A 24,206-nucleotide genomic window follows, 5' to 3' on the forward strand; every position below is an offset into this window, starting at 1 on the left:
GTTCAGGGAAAAAAAGAAGAAAACCTTATCAGGTAATAAAATATGCTATTAACCAACTTCTGTACTTTAACAAGAAGTCAAAGGTTATGAAAATAATTTAAAAACGGCCCCCACAAATTTTGAAAATTTTGGTTAGATTCAGAAATTGAACAACGAATCTTTTCTAAATTTAGCCATGCCATAACATCCCATAACCACTGAGCATGATTAGGCGGAACAGCATCCTTCCATTTAAACAAAAGCGCCCTCCTAGCCATAACAGAGATAAAAGCCAGAATGTGCAAATCAGATGTCTTCAAAATGATATCTTTCCTTCCAACAATACCAAATAGGGTAGTCAAAGGATTAGGCCTAAAATTTGCTTTAAAGGGTACAGAAAAAGTTTGGAACACTTCCTTCCAATATTTTCCAAGACTTGGGCACGTCCAAAACATAAGAATAAATGAAGCTTCTGCATTGTTACACCTATCATAGTAGGGAGATATATCCATATAAAAACAAGATAACTTATCCTTGGTCATATAAGCCCTATGAACCACTTTAAATTGTAGGAGGGAATGACGAGCACATAACAATGAAGTATTAACCAATTAAAAAATCTCATTCCAAGTTTCTTCAGAAACTGAGGTCTGTAAATCTTGTTCCCAAAGATTTTTGATTTTGTCTACAGAATCATTTCTCATTCCCAACAACATATCATAAATATTGGATACTGAACCATTATAAAATGATTTCATATTAAGAATTTCATCTAATACATTCTTATCAGGACTATTAGGAAATTTATATGATTGAGATCGTAGAAAATCTCTAATTTGTAAGTACCGAAAAAATGGGTTTTTGGTAAACTATATTTTACCAAACAGATGTATAAACAGATACATTTTAAAAGTTGATGAAAGAATATTCCAGATTCTGGAGTCCTAAAGTTAAATAGAAACATCCCAAAAGGTTCAACACATTAGGCAGCACCCAATAGCTCACCACTGGCCTTGACAAAAGCTACCCACAAAGATCTAACAATCTCAGTTCTGTGGAATTCCCCTTTTGTCACATCTGTTACTGTCAGGCACTTGTCATGGGTCACCTTTTTGGAACAGAAAATAGTGATATCAAAAGGCAGGCTGAGCAGGAATTCACACAAATATTACACAAAGATTTAAAATGCTTTAATTTTTAAAGATAATTAAATATTTGACACACAAATAAGGAAAATGTTAAAACGAATTCATTGTACAAGACATTGGTGAGGCTATTTTTTGAGTACTGTACACAGTTCTTTGCATCCTTTTATAGGAAAATGTCATTAAACTGGAAAGGGTGCAAAAAGATTTATAATTATACTATATGACTGTGATATTTTTCATAGTATCTGAGGAAATAAAAATGTTCTATATTGGAATATTTAATTCAATTGAATTATATCTGGTTTTGAAAAAAACTATTAAATCTCACTAAATAAACCAAAACATTTCAGGGCTTTTACAATGAAGACAGTTCAAGATAGTTGATCTTTCCAAAATTCACAGCATTTTGCTGATGAAGCTGGGAAGGACTGATGAAACTAGAAAAGATGATTCTGAGAGAGATGGATTCAGTGGGTTCAGTGGAGCTGAACTGAACAACGTTACTGAGATACAACCAACGTGGCATGATTTAGTGAGCAAATGCGTTGAATGAATGGATTTGCTAGGTAGTGGCTAGACAGTGCCTGACAATGATTAAAGGAATAAATAGAAATACTATCATTCACCCTCTTCCCCAACTTATGACTGCATAATTGTCTGAAATAAGTAAAGCAGTACCCAAATGAGCTAGTTCCATAGATGTGACTGTGCTGTAACATCAGATAAGTTCCATAGGTTGGATAGAGTCGAAGAGAAGAGGTTACTTTTGGCATTTCTGAACCCAAACATTAAGAAAAGGCTACAGTCTAGAGTCACTAGTAGAATAAGTACTTATGACGGATTAAAGGCAGAATTCATGAGAATCAGGGCAGGGGGTGGTGGCAGAGGAGTATGTGGTGCAGCAGAAGCCCTAACCAAGTACCGACAAGGATCAAGGGATCGACCACAGACCTATTTGAATAGGCTATGCATGTATTATCATGTGGCATATCACTCAAGACAATGGAATCATCTGATAGGAGATGATCTTGTGATGACTGAGAATGCAATCTCAATTCAATATGAGTTTACAATTGAAAAATGATAGCAATCTTGCTTTCTAAACCATCCAATCAAGAGATGATTGAGCAATACAAAAAAAAATGCTGGAGGAACTCAGCAGGCTGGCAGCGTCTATGGAAAAGAGTAAAGAGTCAGAGTTTTAGGCCAAGACCCTTCATCAGGACTGGAAAAAAGAAATGAAACGAAGGGTAAGAAGGTGGGGGAATGGGAGGGAGAAGAGCAAGGTAGTAGGTGATTTGTGAAACCGTGAGAGGGGGAGGGGAGAAGTAGAGAGCTGGAAAGTTGATTAGTGAAAGAGATAAATGGCTGGAGAAGGGGGAATCTGGTAAGAGAGGACAGAAAACCATGGAAGGCCACACTGGGAGCACCGGATACAGTAGATGACCCCCACAGACCCACAGGTAGTGTCGCCTCACCTGGAAGGTCTTTTGGGGCCCTGAATGGTAGTAAGAGAGGAGGTGTAGGGGCAAGTGTGGCATTTGTTCCACTTGCAAGAATAAATAACTGGTGGGAGATCAGTGGGAAGGGACGAATGGATAAGGGGGTTACATAAGGAATGATTTCTGAGGAAAGCAAAAAGTAGGAGGGAGGGAAAGATGTGCTTGGTAATACAGCACCAAGAAAAGGCATAGTAACAGGTCCTTCCAACACAACAAACCCACATTGCCCCATTACACCCATGTAACCAACTAACCTACTTACCTGCATGTGTTATGAGAAGAACGAAACACCTGGAGGGAATTCACTCAGTCATGAGGAGAATGTACAAACTCCTAACAAAGAAGAGCAGAATTGAACCTGGGTCACTGCTGCTGTAGTAGTATTATGCTATCTGCTATGCTGCTGTTCCACTCCAAACTGTAGTTTGGTAAAAGAAAATCTCAATAAAGCAAGGGGTTAAGATGTCAGTGATAGGGTGAAAAAATGACAGGACAAAATATTAGTTGAAAAATATGAATTGACTAAGAAGGGAAAATCCTGGGAATGTCCAGAAGTATTCACCCAAGCAGTGAATGAGTTAAAGATAGCATTTCAAGGTATGCAGCCATGAAAGTTGTTAAGTTTTGAGACAACTGGCACTTTAGAAGCTACATCAGTGTTCAGATGCAAGAAAAAACATGTGAAGCTGAGACAAGTAGCATATGCCTCAAAGGCACTGAGATTAGTAGATGAGGTTTATATGGCATGTGAAAGACATCTATGAGCAGTCTTTGGGCTGTATAGCATTTCACCTATATTGAAGAACTGAATTCCATCCCGATTCTAACTATCCACAAACTTTCAGCTTTGCTCTTAAAGGGCAGACTTAAAGATATGGACGTCAATCAAAATAACATTGCAAAATGGATATTGTTATTATCAAGAAGAGATACAAGTGTAAGAAGGGAATTAGGAACAACTTTTTGTTGATTGATTATCTCGTGTTCCAAAAGAAGGACAGGATGTGGAGTAGTGATAGTCAAGGGAGGGAGAACAGTAAAGAAAGTGACATGAAAACTAGATTCTATTTGGTCAGCTTGGATGGTAGAATTCAAGTGGCACTTACACAGACATGGGAATGGGTAGTGAATGGAAGGATACAGAGCATGTGCAAGCAGCTGTGTAGTTTAAATTGGAATCACTTTGGCACAGACCTATTGACCTGGAAGCAGATTACAGAGCAAAAAGAGAACTTAAATGGGTTCTAACAAAACTTGATGTGGAAACACAAGAGGTTCTGCTGCTGGTGACCAGTGTTGTTCTGAAGGGGTCGGTATTGGGTTCATTACTTCTCTTGTTATATATCTGAATAATGGAATTGATGGCTTGGTGATCATGTATGCACATGATACAGAGATAGTTGGAGGGACTGGCAGCGCTGAGGAAGCAGGAAGTCTGCAGGAAGTCTTGGTCAAATTAGGAGAATGCTCAAAGAGGTGGCGGATGGAATACAGTGTAGGGAAGTGCATAATAATGCATTTTAGTAGAAAGAATAAAGATGTAGACAAAATTTGGAGGTTTACAGGGGCATGAGAATCTTAGGCCAGTTGATACAGCATACTATGCAGTTATTCAGAATTTATCAACATTTCCTCCTTGCATGTTGTCAAGAATGGATGAATCAAACTTTAAAAGGGATGCTGAGAAAAATGGTTCAAACCCAGAAATGAACTTGGGATATAGGCCCACCACTACTACTGATGAAAATCAGGAAAACTGAATTGACATTGAAGGATATATCACGCATGAACTAATGACAAGGCGGGTTATGCAAGGGGAGGAACCCTTCTTGAGTTAGATTTGTCTGAACCAGAAGTGCAAGCCATCACAAGAGAGTAGTATACCGAACAGATAGGCAAACACTTAGCTAGTATTTTCATGAATACTGCACGGGAATTCATATAGGAAAGGAGACAATGTGACATTCTCAATCTTATATTTTACAGTATCCATGGAGCTGGTAAACATCAGGAAATGCTGGATAAAGAACAGAAATAGTTGTTTTAAAATCTCCAGCAATGGGATGTATATGTTACCAGGTGCTGCCTGTGCCTTTAAAACTGTGATGTTATTTTGCATGAGTGGAGTAGAACGAAGAGATGCCACGTTCTAGAAAGGACGACATTCAAATGCTTTTCCCAGGTTTGGTGAGGAAGAGTGAATAATATTTGATAATATCTATGTAAATTCATTTATACTTGTTTGTAAATCTAGAATATTAGTAATTTGACATGTTTTACATGTGGATGCTTTAGATTTCCATGAGTAAAATTGATCGACGCTGGAATAGTGTGGTTGCGAATTCCTTAATTGGCCTACTAGGTTAGTCTTTTAGTAATTCAACTACAAATCAATATATTGTAAAATTTCTTGTAAAAGTTTACTTGTCTGTCTTTGTTTCATGACCGAAAATGAATATAACAAAAGTAATGTGAATGTGTTAATCTCTGTTCACATGGCATGAGCGAGGAGAACTCATTTCAAGGTCCAGCCTATATGTGTTTGGAAGTTAAGCACGTGTGTGCCAAATGTGAGTATATCTTTTAGTTACGATGAGAAGTATTTATTCATCTTTTTGATGTTATATATAAGGTACAGGGTTGGTGGGATTCTAACATTGCTGGAATTGTGTTTTTTAGAATTGCCACTAATGTATTGGTTTTGCATATTTTGTTTTAGTTATTTTCATACTGCATACATAACAAGGGTATGGTCCAAAATTAAACTGAGATTGTAATAACAGGAACTGGTTTTTCAAAATTCATTTCGGCTTTTTTGTTTCGATACCCTCTTTCAGCGTTAAAACATCTAAAACAGATATTAAGAAATTAAAGACCCAAAAAAGTATTTGTTGTCCTACATATGCATTTTTCCCAACTACAAAATTTGGTACCAGGGTGGGGTAATTCCAAGCCATTTTAGAGGGTTTTTGATTTTTGTATGCAGTACAATATACAATACATTATACGGTAGTGTTGAAGAACAAGACAGCGCTCCCGTTGGATGGAAGGAGAGCCTGTTATCACACGGAGCCTGGAGAGCAGGCTGGGATATTGGGATTGACGCCAGGACGTAGAACTGTGATAGTCATCCAGAGCAACTGTGACCACGAAGTCATCGTTTTTTCTGGGAGAGACATCAGTAACCCCTTTTCCAGGCTTGTTATAGAGACTTCAAAGACTTGAGTTTACAAAATGTTGCACTCAGAGAATGAGCAAAACTGAACCTGATTTGAATGAACAAATTAGAGGGTTGTTTAGTAGACATGAGGAAGCCTTGGCAAAAGTTCCGATGTGTATGTCCCAAGGGAAAGACACATTGCTCCATTTACAAGGGAAGTTGAGAAAGATGGGAGATCTGTTGATTACTTTATTGAAGAAGTTGAACAGCTGCTTCATGCTAGAAATCAGTCTGACCAGGATCAGTATAGCTTTATGATGTCACTGCTCAGGGGTGCAGCTCTAGCAGAAGCACAAATGTGCAGTATTGCTGAGGAAGACCAGGCTGATGATTTGTTCAACTATCTCAGGGAAGTTTTTAGTGACAATTGTAGTACACCCCAGATATTACATAACCTTTATAGTCACAAACAGCATAAGGGTGAAGACATAAGAGAGTTTTCACATGCCCTAGCCCAAGCTCTTAACTTGCTACTGAAGCGTTCCCCTGATGCCGTGGCTAATAAGAGAGTGGTGCTCAGTGATCAATTATAGAGGGCATTAGAGATCCTTTCCTTAGAAGGGAGCACCACCAATTTGTGCGGAATAACCCCGAGTCCTCAATGGTAGAAATGCAAGAAAAAGCTCGCCTATGGTTTAAAGAAGAGTCCTCAGGAAATGCAAAGACTGTAAGGTTAAAGTGTAACAGTAGCCTGGCACAGTGCTCAACTCTCAAAGCTCAGGAATCTAAATCTGTCACTCTAGACGATATCCTTAAAGCAGTCACAAAGCAGGGGGCAAAGACATTAGTGAGTTGACTCAAGCAGTGAAAGATTTTGCTGTACAGAGAGGTGTTGCACATGCTACTAGCAGTAGACCTAAGTTACACCCTAGGTTCACAAAGGATGGGAAACCAATATGTTTCAAGTGTCAGGTGGGAGGGCATGTAGCAAAGAATTGCCCACAGAAGCAAAGTGCAAGGGATATAGAGCCTGAATCCTCCAGCCCTCAGGTTATTGTGAGTCGGGTAATTCAGGAGAACCTCACAGACTCACATAACATAGTCATCCTGTAACCAGGTGCTGCAACGTGCCATAGGAACATGTCCTGATGGTGAGGTTAAGATATCAGGCGTGTCTGTCCGTTGTCTGTTAGCCACAGGGAGTCAAATGAGCACCATGACTGAGCAGTTCTTTTGAAAACACTTGAATGGAGAGGAAGAGGATATGTTGTCCACTGCTGACTAGTTTAGGTTAACAGCTGCTAACTGCCTTGATATTCATTATCTTGGGTATCTAGAGCTAGAGGTTCAAGCAATGGGCATGACGATTCCCAATTGTGATTTTCTAGTAGTCAGACATCCTGTTAGCATGAACAATCCGTCCTGTGCATTGTAGGCATGAATATTATAAGCCAACATTGACAACTTGCCTACGCCAAATTTGACATGACCCTAGAAGGAAAGTTGGATTCTGACTGGAGAGACAGTTTCCAGAAAGTGCAGAGGTGCACGACTGAAAAGAAAGCCGTAGTCCGAGTATCAGGAAAAGATACTGAGCACATACCTGCTGAATCTGTAGTTACCATTGTGACTAGGAAGGCCACTGGAGATGCTGGGACTGACCATAAAATGCTACTTGAGCCACTTAACATCCCTCTACCAGGTGGTCTTGTACTTATTCCCATGTTCATTAACTCTCGTCGTCATACAGTACAAGTACAGATTTTAAACCTCTCTCGAGAGGATGTATGGCTCTCACCGAGGACCTGGCTGGGTATACTGTCAAAGGTAGAATGGGTAGATAGTGAACAGGAATGTGCTGTAGGATTTCAGCGGATCTCAGCTGGCATTGAACAAGTGACTGTTGGTGTAAAGTTGGAGGATAGTAACCCCAAGTTAAAGTAAATTCTAGACAAACTCGACATTGAGGGTAGTGAAGGACAGCAAGCTCAGCTAAAGCTTTACTGGCTAAGTACCAAGATATCTTCGCAGTTGAAGACAAAGACCTTGGGTACAATGACAAGGTCAAGCATGAAATTCATTTGATTGATGATGAGACTGTTTCACAGCCATACTCTCGCATTCCGCCAAATCAGTACAGTGAAGTGAAAGGGCACATCTCAAAGTTGTTGAAGAAGGGCGTGATTCAGGAGAGCAATAGTGCATATGCCTCACCTGTAGTGTTGGTATGGAAGACTGATGTTAGCTTAAGACTGTGTGTAGATTATCGGTGACTGAAAATTAGGACTATAAAGGACGCCATCCTGCTCCCGTGTTTTGATGCAACACACATAAAAGTTGCTGGTGAATGCAGCAGGCCAAGCAGCATCTCTAAGGAGAAGTACAAGCGACGTTTCGGGCCGAGACCCTTCGTCAGGACTAACTGAAAGATGAGCTAGTAAGAGATTTGAAAGTGGGAGGGGGAGGGGGAGATCCAAAATGATAGGAGAAGACAGGAGGGGGAGGGATGGAGCCAAGAGCTGGACAGGTGATTGGCAAAAGGGATATGAGAGGATCATGGGACAGGAGGCCCAGGGAGAAAGAAAAGGGAGAGGGGGGAAACCAGAGGATGGGCAAGGGGTATAGTGAGAGGGACAGAGAGAGAAAAAGGAGAGAGAGCAAAAGAATGTGTGTATATAAATAAATAATGGATGGGGTACGAGGGGGAGGTGGGGCATTAGCAGAAGTTTGAGAAGTCAATGTTCATGCCATCAGGTTGGAGGCTACCCAAACTGAATATAAGGTTTTGTTCCTCCAACCCGAGTGTGGCTTCATCTTTACAGTAGAGGAGGCTGTGGATAGACATATCAGAATGAGATTAGAATGGGATGAGTGCAGTTTCCTCGTGTTTGCGTAACGTTGACTGTACCTCTTCCTAGAGATGCTGCCTGGCCTGCTGCGTTCACCAACAACTTTTATGTGTGTTGCTTGAAATTCCAGCATCTAAAGATTTCCTCGTGTTCCCGTGTGTTGATGAGAGTTTTACTTATACAAATGAGTGAAATCCAAAGACTCTCTCTTCTTTAATCGTACTGAAGTGAAAGTTAAAATTGAGTTTTGTGTCATATGCACAGGAGCAATGAAAAACTTGAAACAGTATCACAGGCTCGTACCATCATATAAACATAATTCAAGAAAACATAAATATATAGAATTTTTGCAAGAAAACACAATTGGAACATAAAAAATCAAGTACCAGAATATTGCTGCAACATGGTACAAAAATCTTTTGTTAAATTAATTTTCTTCAAATGATGAAGTATTTAATACAAGCACCATCAGCCACTAGTAAGTGAAGTGGTTTTATCACAAACAAGAGAAAATCTGCAGATGCTGGAAATCCAAGCAACACACACAAAATGCTGAAGGAACTCAGCAGGCCAGGCAGCCTCTAAGGAAAAGAACATAGTCAACATTTCAGGCTGAGACCCTTCATCAGGCAGGAGGAAAAAAAAGACGAGGAGTCAGAATTAGAAGGTGGGGGTAGGGGAGAGAGAAACTGGGGTGGGGGTGGGGGTAGGGGAGAGAGAAACTGGGGTGGGGGTGGGGAGGGGTGGAGTAAAGATCTGGGAAGTTGATTGGTGAAAGAGATACAGAGCTGGAGAAGTGGGTATCTGATAGGAGAGGTCAGAGGCTATGGAAGAAAGAAAAGGGGGAGCAGCACTGGAAGGACGTGACGGGCAGGTAAGGTAATAAGGTGAGAGAGGAAAAAGGGAATGGGGAATGCTGCCTGGCGTACTGAGTTCCTCCAGCATTTTGTATCTGTTGAAGTGGTTTTAAATAGTATTTTGCCAACAGCAAATTTTGAAATTTAACTTGTTAACTAAGAATACACAAGGGCCGATTTCATCATGACTTATCTGAGTTAAATTAATATTTAAGTAGCCTTCCATCAAAATGTTCCATTTTTTCCAATTATCTACAGAGCTCTAATATTTCAATATTTATTTACCCTGTGGCTGGTCTCAGGATTGTTTCTACTACTTTATGAGCTGCTTTTCACATTTAACAAGCTTTGAATTAGTGTTCAATCTAGTCCCATTTTCTGCCTCCAACTTCTATTGCTATATACACCTCAGCCGAGATGAGCAGGGCTGCTCATCATATGTTTTATTGCACCATCATTAAAGTTATTATCAGTTGTACTTGCCAGTTAGAAGGAATATGCATTTTTGTTTGGTTTAACAAAGGCTTTGCTAAATAAGGAAGAATTATTCCCATTGTCTAAAGTTCCTAAACTAATTCAAGGAATAGAATTTCTGCTTAGATTAACCTATTCTATTTAATAACAGATATCATTTGGTTTGATCTACCCTTGAATATTTCTGTGGTATCTGCTTTTCTGTGATTATCTGATCATGTATATGTAACATTTTAAAACAGATTAGCTTTTTCTTGTGATAGGTGAATGTGAAGATTGCTAGCCAGAGGAAATTTGGGAAAATCACACAGAAGCAAAATATAAATGAGAATTAAGCAGAGGGAAGTGCAAGCAAGATAAAGCAGAGTAAGATAAAGATTATGGTGCTCAGGTAGGATTAGAAAAGTTCACATAGTAGTTAAGATAGGAAAAAAGCAAGCTCTTGGAATGATTGTTGATTAAAACAATTGAATTCAGTGTGCAGGGACACAAGGAAACAATGTAATGTACAGAAGGTTTGTGAAGTTTGCAGTTTAATGATAGATAAAATCTGAGTATCAAAGTTTTGGGTCAATATGGGATAAAGTTCAGATATAGTATGAGGTGAACTTCCAAGATTTAGCTTTGAGGCGTTCAAGGAATGAGTTTCATCTAAGTTTATGGATAAAAAGTGAAAGTGACTCTATTCGTTTCCTGCAATGCTGCAGATAGAGCTTGCAGGAAATGATGTGATCTTATACAAGAAGATAATAAAGGTAAGTAGGAAGAATATTCTGACTCAGCCTGCCATTTATTAAGATCATGTCTGATCTTTTAGCACAGCACCACTTTCCTGCAGAATTCCAACATCCTTTGATTCTCTTAAAATTCAGAAATCTATTTTCTCAAGGTTATCAGGATATTTCATACCTGAAAATGCCAGGTCAAATATTCAAAGTGACTTGAAACAAAATAAAAATTGTCAATATTGTGTTTCATGCAAGAAACTATTTTAAAATAATGAAAAAGTGCATAAGCAATTGAATTTAAGGCATATATTTTTACTTCAGAAAGCCTAGCTTTATTAAGCAAGGTAACAGTAAGATAAATCTTGTATGAGGCCATCAATAAAATATGTAATATCCTAAATACAAAAGGCAGCTAAATTTTAAATAAAGCTTTATACAAATAGATGGAAATTCCTGAAAGATGACACGTGTTATGATTAGTGTTAAATGAAATCAATTTATAATGAAATAAATCATAAGATCCTATTCATCACCAAGAGGCCTAACACAAAACAAAAATAATGGCTGGTTTGCCAACAATCTTTTCATGATTTATCATGAAATATCTAGGTTTGCCTGCTGCTACAAATGAATCTCAGTGCAGCCATTTGGGCTGGTACCTCATGTCATATGGATTATGTTATTAACATAACTTATGGCTTTGAAATGCTAATTAACTTCATTGTTCCTTTTCTGGACTAATAAAATTGTGGATTATCACATACACAGATTATAAATGGGACAAGGAGTTATGTTTTATCATTTTTCTTATTTTTCTATTGGTGGTTAATCCATTCTTTTTTACTCTCTCTTCACCTAATGTTCAGATTCTGAAAGGTGCCAACTTCATCCCATGTCTATCTTTATTGTTGGAACATGTCTATCTCCTTCCTTAAACAAGTGTGAATAATATCAATGGACTCAAATACTCAGTTGATGTTATTGCATTTTTTTCCAAAACATTGAAGTTCTCCAAAGTGACTCAATAAAATCCTCATACTAGCTACATCATTCTCTTTTTTCCCACTCTTCTACAGTCAATGTTTGCGGTTTCTTTCTTAACAACTTCTCTGACATGATATTAATTTTCCTTGTGAAATCCCTAGAGACAATAATCTCTGTTAAAGGCACAAGGCAAATACAACAAGGATCCTAAGGTTGCAGAAGATCTATAAAGTGCCAAATTTTGTGTGCAGCTCTCAAGGGAATCATCAAATATTCCCATTCAGATGAAATCGGCAGTCAAGGACATTGTAGCAAGCAACATTGTTTCAAATTGTTAAAATAAACTTTCTATCTCTAAAATTGCCAGACTCTGGACTGCAGCCCACCAAGGGAATGAGGCAAAGCCCCTGGAAACTTAAGGAATGCCTACATTGTGGTTGGGCTGGGCAGCAGACAAGTCTGAAATGGAGGGCTCAAAGTTTGAAACACAACTGTACGCATAACAAACGTAAAATAAAGCAAAACCTAACAGCATAAATAGTTGTGCTGCTTCACTCCCAGTAACTTGAACCTCTTTTACGCATTCTTTTAAAGGGAGAATAATACTTCACCTGTGCAAATCCCCACAGCATCTGTGAACTCTGTTTTGGAGGCCAATGAATTGAATTGAATTGACTTTCTTGCATCCTTCACATACACGAAGAGTAAAAATCTTTACGTTATGTCTCCGTCTAAATGTGCAATGTGCAATCATAGTAATCATCGCAATCATATAATAATATGTACTAAATAGAACAGTTATGCATAGTTATGCCACCAGTTATGCACCGGCTGGTGGTGTAGTGGCATTAGTGTCGGACTTTGGGATGAAAGGTCCCGAGTTCAAACCCAGCCGGCTCCCCTGCCCGCTTTCCATCCATGCTGGATTACTAGCTGGTGATCTCTTTAGAAACTCACCTGGCAGAAGCCAATGACAAACCACTGCTGTAACTTGCCTTGTACACGGTTCCCCACTACGTCAGAGAGGCGTGGAGGGAAATCGTCTGCTAACCGGAGAAACTCCAGATGTGATGTACCTTTCCTTTCCTATGCAACGTAGAGTACACTCAAATCAGCGCAAGTTGATCAGTCTGATGGCCTGGTGGTCCTTCAAAAAGGTGAGCCTTCACAAGGCATCAGCCCCTGGCAGTGTACCTGGGAAAGTACTATAAATCTGTCTAGATTTTAAAGGACATCATAAATTTTATTATCAAAGTACCTACTGTATATGTTACCATATATAAAATGAATCTCAGGGTTATATATGAAGATATATATGCATTTCAAAAATAAAATTTACCTTGAACTTTTGAATCCTTCACTGTTACATTTGGAAGGTTTCTACTTACTTCAAAAGGGCATCAATCATACCAGTGCCCAAGAACAGGGTGATTTACCTTAATAACTATCACCTGGTAGCACTTATATCTACTGTGATTAAGTGCTTTGTGAAGTTGTCATGGCTAGAATTAACTCCTGCCTGAGCAAGTAGCTGAATCCATTGCAATTTGCCTTCCCCCACAACAGGTCTATAGTAGACGCAATCTCAGTGGCTCTCAACTTGGCACTGGACCATCTGGACAACAGTAATACCAATGTCAGATGGCTGTTTTTGATTAGAACAGCATTCAACACCATCATCCTCTTAGTACTAAACGACATTTCAAAACATGGGCCTCTGTACCTCTCTCTGCAACTAGGTCCTCGACTTCCTCAGTAGAAGACTACAGACAGTGCGGATCGGTAATAACATCTCCTTCTTGCTGACAATCAACACAGTAACATTTCAAGGATGCATGCTCAGCCCACTGCTCCATTTTCTACACTCATGACTGTGTGGTTAGGCACAGTGCAAATGCTATTTATAAATTCACAGATGATGCCATTTGTATGCCTCCTCATATATACTGATGAGGAGGCATACAAGTGTGAGATGGATCAGCTGGTTGACTGGTGTTTCGAAAACAACCTTTCACTCAGCCTCTGCAAGACTAAGGAATTGATTATAGACATCAGGAAAAGGAAGTCCTGATAGCACCTAGTCCTCCGTGAGGGGTCAGTGGTGGAAAGGGTGAGCAGCTTCAAGATTCTGGGCATCACGATCTTGGAGGATCAATTTGGGGCCCATCACATTCATGTACTCACAAAAAAACACTTGCCAGTGGCTCAACTTCATTAGGAGCTTGAGCAGATATGGTATGTCACCATAGGCTGCTGCAATTTTTTACAGATCCTTCTACTTGGTTGCATCAAGGCCTGGTATGGAGGCTTCAAAGCACAGGATCAAAAGGGGCTGCAGAGGACTGTGAACTCAGCCAGCTTCATCACAGGCACAAGCATACCTTTCATTGAGGACATCTTCCAAAAATGGTGCCTTAAGAAGGACCCATACCATCTGATACATACCTTCTTCTCATTGCTACCATCAGGGAGGAGGTACAAGAGCCTGAAGATGCACACATAGTTTCTTCTCCTCCACTATTAATTTTCTGAACAGTGCATGAACCCATGAATACTACCTCATTATTTCTCACTTACACTATTTATTTATATTTTAACTTACAGTAATTTCTTTTGGCTTACATGGTACAGCTGCCACAGAACAGATTTCAGAGACAGTGATCACGACTCACTAACTTTTAACATAACTTAAGACAGGGATAAGAGCAAATGGTATGGGAAAGTATTTAATTAAAGAAGGTAAATTATGATGCTATTAGGCAGGAACTTGGGAGCACAAGTAAGAAACAGATAAACTCATGGAAAGGTACAACAGATATGTGGAGGTTGTTTAGAGAACACTTGCATGGAGTTCTGGAAGGGTCTTTCCCATTGAGGCAAGGAAAGGATGGTAGGGTGAAGGAACCATTGCTGACAAGAGAAGTAGAACATCTAGACAAGAGGAAGAAGGAAGCACACTTAAAACTTAGGAAGCAAGGATTGGACAGAGCTCAAAAGAGTTATAAGTTCAAGTTCAATTATCGTTCAACAATACACACGAATACAACCAAATGACATAGCATTTCTCTGGTTACAAGGTGCAAAATACAGAACCAACAGTCACACATAGCACATACAACACATATAATCATAATAGTAGACAAACACACAGTTATAAAATAAATTAAACAAATAATAATATAACCCAAGTCCCTCAGCATTATGGTGATTGATGTTGCATGGATGTTATCCTGGAGTCACCTTCCTGCAAGAACAGCCCAGCAGTTCCTCATTGTTCAGTGTAGCTGCAGACCAAGGCAATCCACCTTGTCTCCCACTGAGCAAGCACTGAAGGTCAGCACTGATGAGAAAAGCCAGCCCTCAACCCAGCAATATATTCAGTGACACCCAGGAAGCCCCGGCACCTCCTTCCTTGGCGGCCACAACAGGCAACTCCGAGGCACTAACACGGGCCTGGTCAATGTCACAACCGAGACCACACAGCTACCCTGATGACGGTCTCACCAATGAACCAGTGAATAGGACTCACAGTATTCTATATTGCAATCACAACAAAAATGTCCTGCACCATCCACTGGATTGCACACCGCCTCTGCGCACTGCCACTGACATCTTCTTCCCTGCATGGCTGAAGAAGCCTGCAACACACTGTGCAACAATCCAGCTCCATCACTATCCAGCAACTCGCTAGTGGGGTAGAATTGCAATACTTGGTGTTCCTAACATCCAGAAGTGTCTTGCGATTGTGAAAAAGATGTGAAGGACAAATAAATGCACCTTTGTTTGGACCCAGAGAGGCTGCTGTGTATGAGTACACCACCATCTTAGCAGAACCTATAAGGTAGCCAGGAAGGAGCTAATGAAGGTAGGGGGTTCAACAAGGTTCCCCATAATGTAGGCTCATTCAGAAAGTCTGGAGGCATGGGATCCAGGGAAACTTGGTTGCATCGATTTACATTTGGCTTGCCCACAGAAGGCAGAAGGTGCTAGTAGGTGGGACACTGGAGGTCTGTGATCAGTGATGTTCCACAGGAATCTGTTCTGGGACTCCTGCTCTTTGTGATTTTTATAAGTGACTTGAATGAAGAAGTGGAAGGATGGGTGAGTCAGTGTGCAGGTGAAAAACAGAAAATAGAACTGAATTGAATTGACTTTATTTCTTACATCCTTCACGTACATAAGGAGTAAAAATTTTTATATTACGTCTCCGTCTAAATGTGCAATCATAGTAGTTTATAATAATTTATAATGAATAGAACAGTCAATGTAACATAGAGTACACTCAAATCAGCACAAGTTAATCAGTCTGATGGCCTGGTGGAAGAAGCTGTTCCGGAGCCTGTTGGTCCTGGCTTTTATGCTGTGGTACCATTTCCCGAATGGTAGCAGCTGGAACATATTGTGGTTGGGGTGACTCAGGTCCCCAGTGACCGTATGGGCCCTTTTTACACACCTGTCCTTGTAAATGTCCTGAAAAGTTCGCAACTACAGATGTGCTGGGCTGTCTGCACCACTCTCTGCAGAGTCCTGCAATTAAGGGAGGTACAGAACATAGTACTGCACAGTATAGGCTCTTCAGCAATGATGTTCTATCAACCCTAGTCATAGATTGGTTATTTTGTGGATAGTATATAAGGTTGTCGTATGTTACAACGTGACATTGACAGGATGCAGAGCTGGGCTGAGAAGTGGCAAACAGAGTTCACTCCAGAAAAGTGTGAAGTGATACAGACTGCAAGGTCAAACCTGATGGCAGAATACAAATAAAATGGTAGTTTTCTTAGCAGTGTGAAGTGTTACGTACCCCGTAACTGGGTTGCCAAACCAGCAGAAATGGATCACTCAGTTGGAGTCTGGAGTACTAGAACTAAGAAAGTTTTATTAAAGAAGCAAGCAACACAGTAATCGAAAGGATAATAAATGCAACAATTCAACAATGATAACCACACATGTGCACAGAATTAAGATAACAGCATCAATCAAGCTCTATCGTTGTCTAGGGGTAAATGACCAATTTCAAAATTACTCAAAGTTCAGTCCAGTTAGTAGTTCAGTTCGCAGTAATCATTGCCATGGCGGTGGACAACGTGGGGGAAGAGAGACATAGAACAGGAACAACTGATCATTCAGAACGGCTTCACTCACAGACCAGCAAGATGGCTCACAGACCAGCGAGATGGCTCACAAACAGCTTTTGGGCAGGTCCTTGGTGATGTCACCTGAGGTCACCGACTGTGACCCCTCCTCCAGATGCGGTCGATCCTCTGCAGTGAACCCGGCACCCAGGCAAGGGCGGACACACACCGGGTTCCCGCTGATCGTACCTTTCCACCCTTGTCGTTGTCTGGTACTTCTCATCCACTCGTGAGAGGCGCACCGCTTCCAGGGTCTCGTTACCTCGGGTGGCGTGTGTGTCTGTCTTAGCGAACCTGTCCCCTTTTTATCCCCCTGCTGGGGTATCGCCTGTCCATCACTTCAAACAGTTCAGGGTTCAAAGGGGGAGCCGCTCCAGACAGCTCCCTCTCCCACGTCCCTCCATTACACATCTCCAGACGCTGCTCCATTGTTCCTTATCTCTCCTTCCCCTGAGGGCAGGTGGCAGACCAACTGCTGATGCCACTGATGCTAGCCCAGGCCAGCAAACATCTTAATTTTATGTGTATTCTCGTAACACTTCCCCCCTTTAAGGATTTTTACCGGGAGGTAAAAATTACAAACATGACTACATTATCTGATACATACACAATATACATCTTTAACAGTTATTTAGCTAATACAGAGAATTTGAAGCTGTCAACACCTTGACAGACAGTCATCACATTTTCTGTTCCTTTTACACGTGTTATTAATAATCCCTTAGACCAGGCTCCAACTCAGCAAACTTCAGAGTGGCCAAAAACACTGATGAATTGCGACCAATGTAACCTCTCATTTGGTTTTGTCCCGGACCACAACAACAAGGGTCGTCCCATTCCGACTCAGTTTTCTCTCGCAAGGGCTTAGTAGGAGGGGGACGGGTATTGACCGCAGAGTTATTGCAAAACTTCCTGCAGTACCCCACCATCTCCAAGAGCCTTCTGAGGGCCCTCTTGTCTGTCGGGGTTGGGAGGTCAGCGATAGCCTGCACTGTAGCTTGCATCACTGCCAGCTGCCCCTGTGTCACCACAATTCCCAGGTAAGTGACCTTCGTGTGGCCGAATTCATTTTTTTCAAGGTTCACTATCAAGCTGGCTTCAGACAGCCGTGTTAAATTGCCAATACACACCTCCGTGTTCATCAGCCCTTTAGTCACTGAATTACTCAAAAAATATGGGTGTTGTTTACTTGGCTGCCCTATTGTAACCACAATCACCCAACGTCCCAGTTCTTTGCATTTCCTCGGGACAATCAAACACATGGGTGCGAGTCGTTTAATTACTCCTTCGGGGATTAAGGGAGAGACCTTATCAGTAGACCTGGCCAAAACAATAGCCTTCTCCCATCTGACCGATCCCATCCTAATCTTTTCAAAATGGTTTTTTCCTCTTATCAAGGGGCCCCTAGCTTCATTGATTTCCACGCTAACACCGACTAGGTTTGTTAGCATATCAAAAGCCGGTGACCGTCTCAGTTCGCGTCGGTCATGATCAATAACATTCTTCCCCCTGGGCAGCCGGTAAATCTCTTTCATGATTCCACCAACTGTTTCCTCCAGCACCGCAAAATGTCCACCGGGGGGTACCTCGTGGGCCATGTTAAAAACCTCATCCCCATAACTCTTTTGCACCACCCCCCACTCCTCATCTGCGGATACTGTCCTTGATTTCCCTTTCTTCCTTAGCACTTCCTCATCCGCACAATAGCCTACTAGTTCCCTTGTCAAGGCTGTGTCAGAGAGAGCTGTCTCGGCAAAAACCATCAGCCCCTCGTCTCGCTTCTGCGTCTGCACAAATTCTTTCCCGGCTACTGCTACGTCCGTCCCAGCTCCCTCACTACCTCTTACCTCACTACACCCTGTCTCGTACAAGGTTGGCAGAAATGTTTCAGCCAAATTCACCATCGCGGGCGGGGCCTCCATGCTGGCAGGCTGACCCGTCAATCTCACGACTGGGAACACGATTCCTCCAGCGATGTCATTACCGAGCAAGACTTCCACGTCTTTCATCGGTAATTCGGACCTCACCCCGATCGTGACTAGTCCAGAGACCAGGTTGCTCTGTAAATGTATCTGGTGCAAAGGGACTGACTCTGTCCCTTCCCCAACACCTTTGACCTCTACCTCCCCAGTCTGGGTCTCTGAGCTAAACTCTAATACACTCTTCAGTATTAGTGACTGACACGCTCCCGTGTCTCTCCAGATCCGCACTGGAACTGGTTCCAACCCCTCCTTCACTGACACCAGTCCGGCCGAGATAAACCTCTCGCGCCCTTCCTGGACTTTTTCAGACCTGTCCTTCCCTAGCGGTTCGCTTAACAGCTCAATACAGCCATTCAAAATTTCCGCTTTTCCTTTCCCCGTCTCCTTCCTTGGGGCAAAGCACCTGGACGCAAAGTGTCCGACTTTCCCACAATTATAACAGACGACCCCAGGAAACTTCCTACCAGACTGCTCCCGGTCTACCTTATCCTTTTCACTAGTCCCCGGCTTACTTTCTGACTTTTCCGGCGGACTCTCCCCGCTGTCCTGACTACCCTTCTGGTAGCCTTTACTCGGGGCAACCTTCATTTTATGCGTCAACGCATACTCATCCGCTAACTTAGCAGTTGCGGCTAACGTGGCTGCCTCTTTCTCATCGAGGTAGGGTCTCATACCCTCAGGGACACAACCTTTAAACTGCTCAATCAGGATCAGCTGTAGCAGTCTGTCATAATCCCCCTCTACCCCTTTCGAGGCGCACCAACGCTCACAATATGTTTGCATCTCGCGAGCAAACTCCAAATACGTGCGGTCCCACTGCTTCCTCGCATTCCGAAACCTCTGCCGGTATGCCTCCGGGACCAACTCATAAATCCTGAGGATGGCCTCCTTCACCACCTCATACTTCTGGGCATCTTCCGCGGATAAAGCGGAGTAAGCTTGTTGGGCCTTCCCTTTCAGTACACTCTGAAGTAAAACAACCCACTTATCCCTCGGCCATTCCTGACTTATAGCCACCTTTTCGAAGTGGAGAAAGTACCGATCCACATCGGTATCGTCAAATGGGGGAACCAGCCTAACCTCCTGGGTCGCCTGGAACCCTCCACCTTGGTTCGGCACGAGCCCCTGCTCGGCCCTTATCTTTAACTTCTCCAGCTCAAATTCCCTTTCCCTCTGTTTCTCCTCTCTCTCCAACTGTCTTTCTCTCTCTTGCCTTTCTACCTCTTTCTCTCTCTCTCGCCTTTCTAACTCTCTCTCTCCCGCCTTTCTAACTCTCTCTCTTTCTCCCGCCTTTCTAACTCTCTCTCTTTCTCCCGCCTTTCTAACTCTCTCTCTTTCTCCCGCCTTTCTAACTCTCTCTCTTTCTCCTGCCTTTCTAACTCTCTCTCTTTCTCCTGCCTTTCTAACTGCTTCTCTTCGTGTTTTAACTGCCGTACCCGGAACTCGTGCTCGAGTCTCAGTTTTTCAAGCTGTACCTGTACCGCGTCTCCAGCAGGTTTTTCAATAGACACCACCCCCAGCTCACCTTGGGGAAACACACCTTTAGATACATAGTGCTCTACAATAGCTCTGTGTATCTCCTCTCTCCTCATTGTCGACTTCACCTTAGCAAGATTCACCCGTTTGGCCACAGCTATCAATTCCGATTTCCTGGCATCCTCTAATGCCTCCAAGGTCGGCGCCTTTATAAATTCCTCAACCTCCATTTCTGCTGTTTGTCTTTTCTTTCTTTCGGGAATTTTAACCCAATCAATTTACTCCGTCCCAAATTTAGCGTTCAAAATCGCGGACGAGAACCCCACTTATGTTACGTACCCCGTAACTGGGTTGCCAAACCAGCAGAAATGGATCACTCAGTTGGAGTCTGGAGTACTAGAACTAAGAAAGTTTTATTAAAGAAGCAAGCAACACAGTAATCGAAAGGATAATAAATGCAACAATTCAACAATGATAACCACACATGTGCACAGAATTAAGATAACAGCATCAATCAAGCTCTATCGTTGTCTAGGGGTAAATGACCAATTTCAAAATTACTCAAAGTTCAGTCCAGTTAGTAGTTCAGTTCGCAGTAATCATTGCCATGGCGGTGGACAACGTGGGGGAAGAGAGACATAGAACAGGAACAACTGATCATTCAGAACGGCTTCACTCACAGACCAGCAAGATGGCTCACAGACCAGCGAGATGGCTCACAAACAGCTTTTGGGCAGGTCCTTGGTGATGTCACCTGAGGTCACCGACTGTGACCCCTCCTCCAGATGCGGTCGATCCTCTGCAGTGAACCCGGCACCCAGGCAAGGGCGGACACACACCGGGTTCCCGCTGATCGTACCTTTCCACCCTTGTCGTTGTCTGGTACTTCTCATCCACTCGTGAGAGGCGCACCACTTCCAGGGTCTCGTTACCTCGGGTGGCGTGTGTGTCTGTCTTGGCGAACCTGTCCCCTTTTTATCCCCCTGCTGGGGTATCGCCTGTCCATCACTTCAAACAGTTCAGGGTTCAAAGGGGGAGCCGCTCCAGACAGCTCCCTCTCCCACGTCCCTCCATTACACATCTCCAGACGCTGCTCCATTGTTCCTTATCTCTCCTTCCCCTGAGGGCAGGTGGCAGACCAACTGCTGATGCCACTGATGCTAGCCCAGGCCAGCAAACATCTTAATTTTATGTGTATTCTCGTAACAGAAGGAACAGAGAGATCTTGGGGTCCAAGTCCATAGATCCTTCAAAGTTGGCACACAATTTTTTAGGGTGGTTAGGAAGGCAATATGGTGTGTTAGCTTTTATTAATCAGCAGAATGAGTTCAAGTGTTACGAGGTAATATTGCAGTTCTGTAAAGCTCTGGTTAGACCTCACTTGGGAGTTTTCTGTTCAGTTCTGGTTGCCTCCTTATAGGAAGAATGTGGAAGCTTGAAAGAAAGTGCAGAGATTTACCAGGATGTTGCCAAATAGGCACATGAATGAAAGTACAATGGAAGGCTATATGGGTGGGAAGCATTAGACTGAACTTGGAGTAGTTTCAAAGGTCAGCACAACATTGATGGGCTGAAGGGCCTATACTATCCTGTACGATGTTCTATTTTCTATATGTCAGTGATAATAAATCTGATTAAATTAAAACAGGAAGTATTGGGGAAAAAAACTGAGCTAGTCAAGTAGCAAATAGTTTTTAATCTGTAAAGAAAACAGGCACTATATTTCTCACGACAATGACCAGATCTGATGAAGGGTACAATTCTGAATCATTAACATGTCAATTCACTTTTTCAAATGCTTTGTTCAATATTTCAAATTCACCATATTCAATTAAAGTAATTATTTCCATTATTAACGCTTAAAAGCACTTAAACGGTTGGGCAGTAAACAGATATGAAAGATATCCAATTATATTACTATTAGTTTTAATGGAGTTTAACCAATAATTTTACTAAATATTAATAGTTAATTTTATAGAAATTCTAACTGAGAAATGCTGCCAGTTCTCAAACATCCTGATGTATAAAGAAAACTAATCTAAGAACATTGGCAGAGTTTCTATTTCTATATAATAGACTCACTAAAAACATAAACAGATAGGGTGTGATGGATTCATAAGCCAGATTGTTACTCTGGATAAATATGATTGACAGTGAATGATGAACATTATGAAAGTAATTTAAAAGAAGAGATCAATAAGGGAAATCGACTGATAAAAAAAATTAATAAAAGAGATCATGGCAAGTTGGAGACCATAGTTTGTCATATTTTTTGAGTGAATTGAAATCCTTTCTGAACAAATTGATGCACTTGTACAACTAGTCCATTAGCAGCAAATGAACTGAAATTTGGTACTGAAAATCAAGTTAGTATTGATATGAGTAGTGAATGAGTTTTGTCGTTTTAATTTTACTTCACGGCTGAAAATGCTCAAAGTTCAAAGTTAAATTTTATCAATATTATATACCAAATAGAACCTTGTGATTTGTTTGCTCACAGGTTGCCACAAAGCAAGAAACCCGAAAGAACCCAATTAAAGAAGCAAAAGATAAAAAAAAAATAAAATACCAATACTTAATGCACAAGAGAAAGAAACTAGTTAAAATAAAAGTCATGCAAACAATTGAAACAAACAACAGCATTTTGAACCAAAATAGAGTCCTCAGATCCAAACTCCGAAGCAGCCGAGAGTAGGTCCAAAGCCTCGCTTATCAGCTCACCATGTTAGCGGGCACAGAGCACAGCAGCCACGGCAGTCTTCACAGCCTCAGCGCCATGGAGATGGCCATTGCAGAGAGTGAGTGAAATTCTCTGGTCCTGACCGACACCCTGTCTTTTCAGCCTATCCGGGCTGAATAAAAGAGGATAAATTGCCCTGCAGAAATCCAGTGACTTCAGGGCAATGAAAGACCCCAAGTTGGGTAGTATGGGACCCAAGACAGCTGCTCCACCCATCCAAAGCTAGCAGTGAGAAGGGACGGAGACAGGTCAAACACAGGCAGATGGCAGTGAACACTTGACGTTTCCCACTCTCGAGCCTCAACACTTTACTTTGCCTCAGCACATTTATTGGCAGTGTAATGAAGCTGAACACCAGTACATCGTCCACTCTTGGGTCTCAATACTTTAATCTGCCTCAAATTCCACCCCTGCGACAGCCAACCTTCATCTTTAAGGTGCTGTACCTGCATTCCCAAGAGTCAAATTCACCAAATCTTTCAGGAGATTGTAAAATTATCAGTTCGTTTAGATGGTTCAAAAGAACATTGCTTCAAGATGCTGCAGATTGCAGTGATCGTAGTTCAGATGTATATTGAGTAGAATATTTAGTAGTTTTGTGAGCTGCTGCAAAATGTCACCATCTGTCACCAGCACCATCTTTCCACAGATGTTTATGCAATAAGAAAACTTGAGTTTTGATGAGACATATACTGAGATAGTTGAAATCAAAAAGTTTACACCACATCTGAAGACAATTGTAATTCCATCAAAATGTACACTAGAACACAACATGTCATTTTATTTTGTTGGTTAACAGTTACATATGGCAGACCCAAATAATGCATTTTAAATGCCATATTTTCAGTATTATATATCCTTCTCATGTTATTCTGATTATAAAATGAAGGTAGAAGCAGAATATTAATTGATACTTATCAGTTTCTATTTCACCAATACTTTATACTCTGGCTATTTTTATTTAGGTGATACAACAAAGTTTCTTTTTCTTACCTGCAGACAGAACATTGTCTTTGGGGCTGAAGAGCAGTGAACATCACAATCACAGAATAATTACGAGGAGGGGCCTTAACAAACCTTCGAAATTTGTCACCATTCATTCGAATAATTGAACGTCTGGAGCTCCATTCCATTAGCTGTTCCACTTTTTCTGCCTGGAGGTTCTGACATTAAGTAAGGAATAATGAGAAAA

General features: G+C 41.5%; 1 protein-coding gene across 2 annotated transcripts in view; it reads right to left on the reverse strand.

Moving 5' to 3' along the window:
- Positions 1 to 24,206, reverse strand: part of tusc3 (tumor suppressor candidate 3) — a 384,687-nt gene that overhangs the window by 289,284 nt on the left and 71,197 nt on the right. For both annotated transcript variants that reach the window (XM_063042117.1, XM_063042116.1), the window contains exon 2: positions 24,008 to 24,177. In XM_063042117.1, coding sequence (XP_062898187.1) covers positions 24,008 to 24,147 — 140 coding nt within the window. In that variant the 5' untranslated portion in view covers positions 24,148 to 24,177. The remainder of the gene's footprint in view (positions 1 to 24,007; positions 24,178 to 24,206) is intronic.

Source organism: Mobula hypostoma, chromosome 3, assembly GCF_963921235.1.
Source record: "Mobula hypostoma chromosome 3, sMobHyp1.1, whole genome shotgun sequence".
Taxonomy (NCBI): domain Eukaryota; kingdom Metazoa; phylum Chordata; class Chondrichthyes; order Myliobatiformes; family Myliobatidae; genus Mobula; species Mobula hypostoma.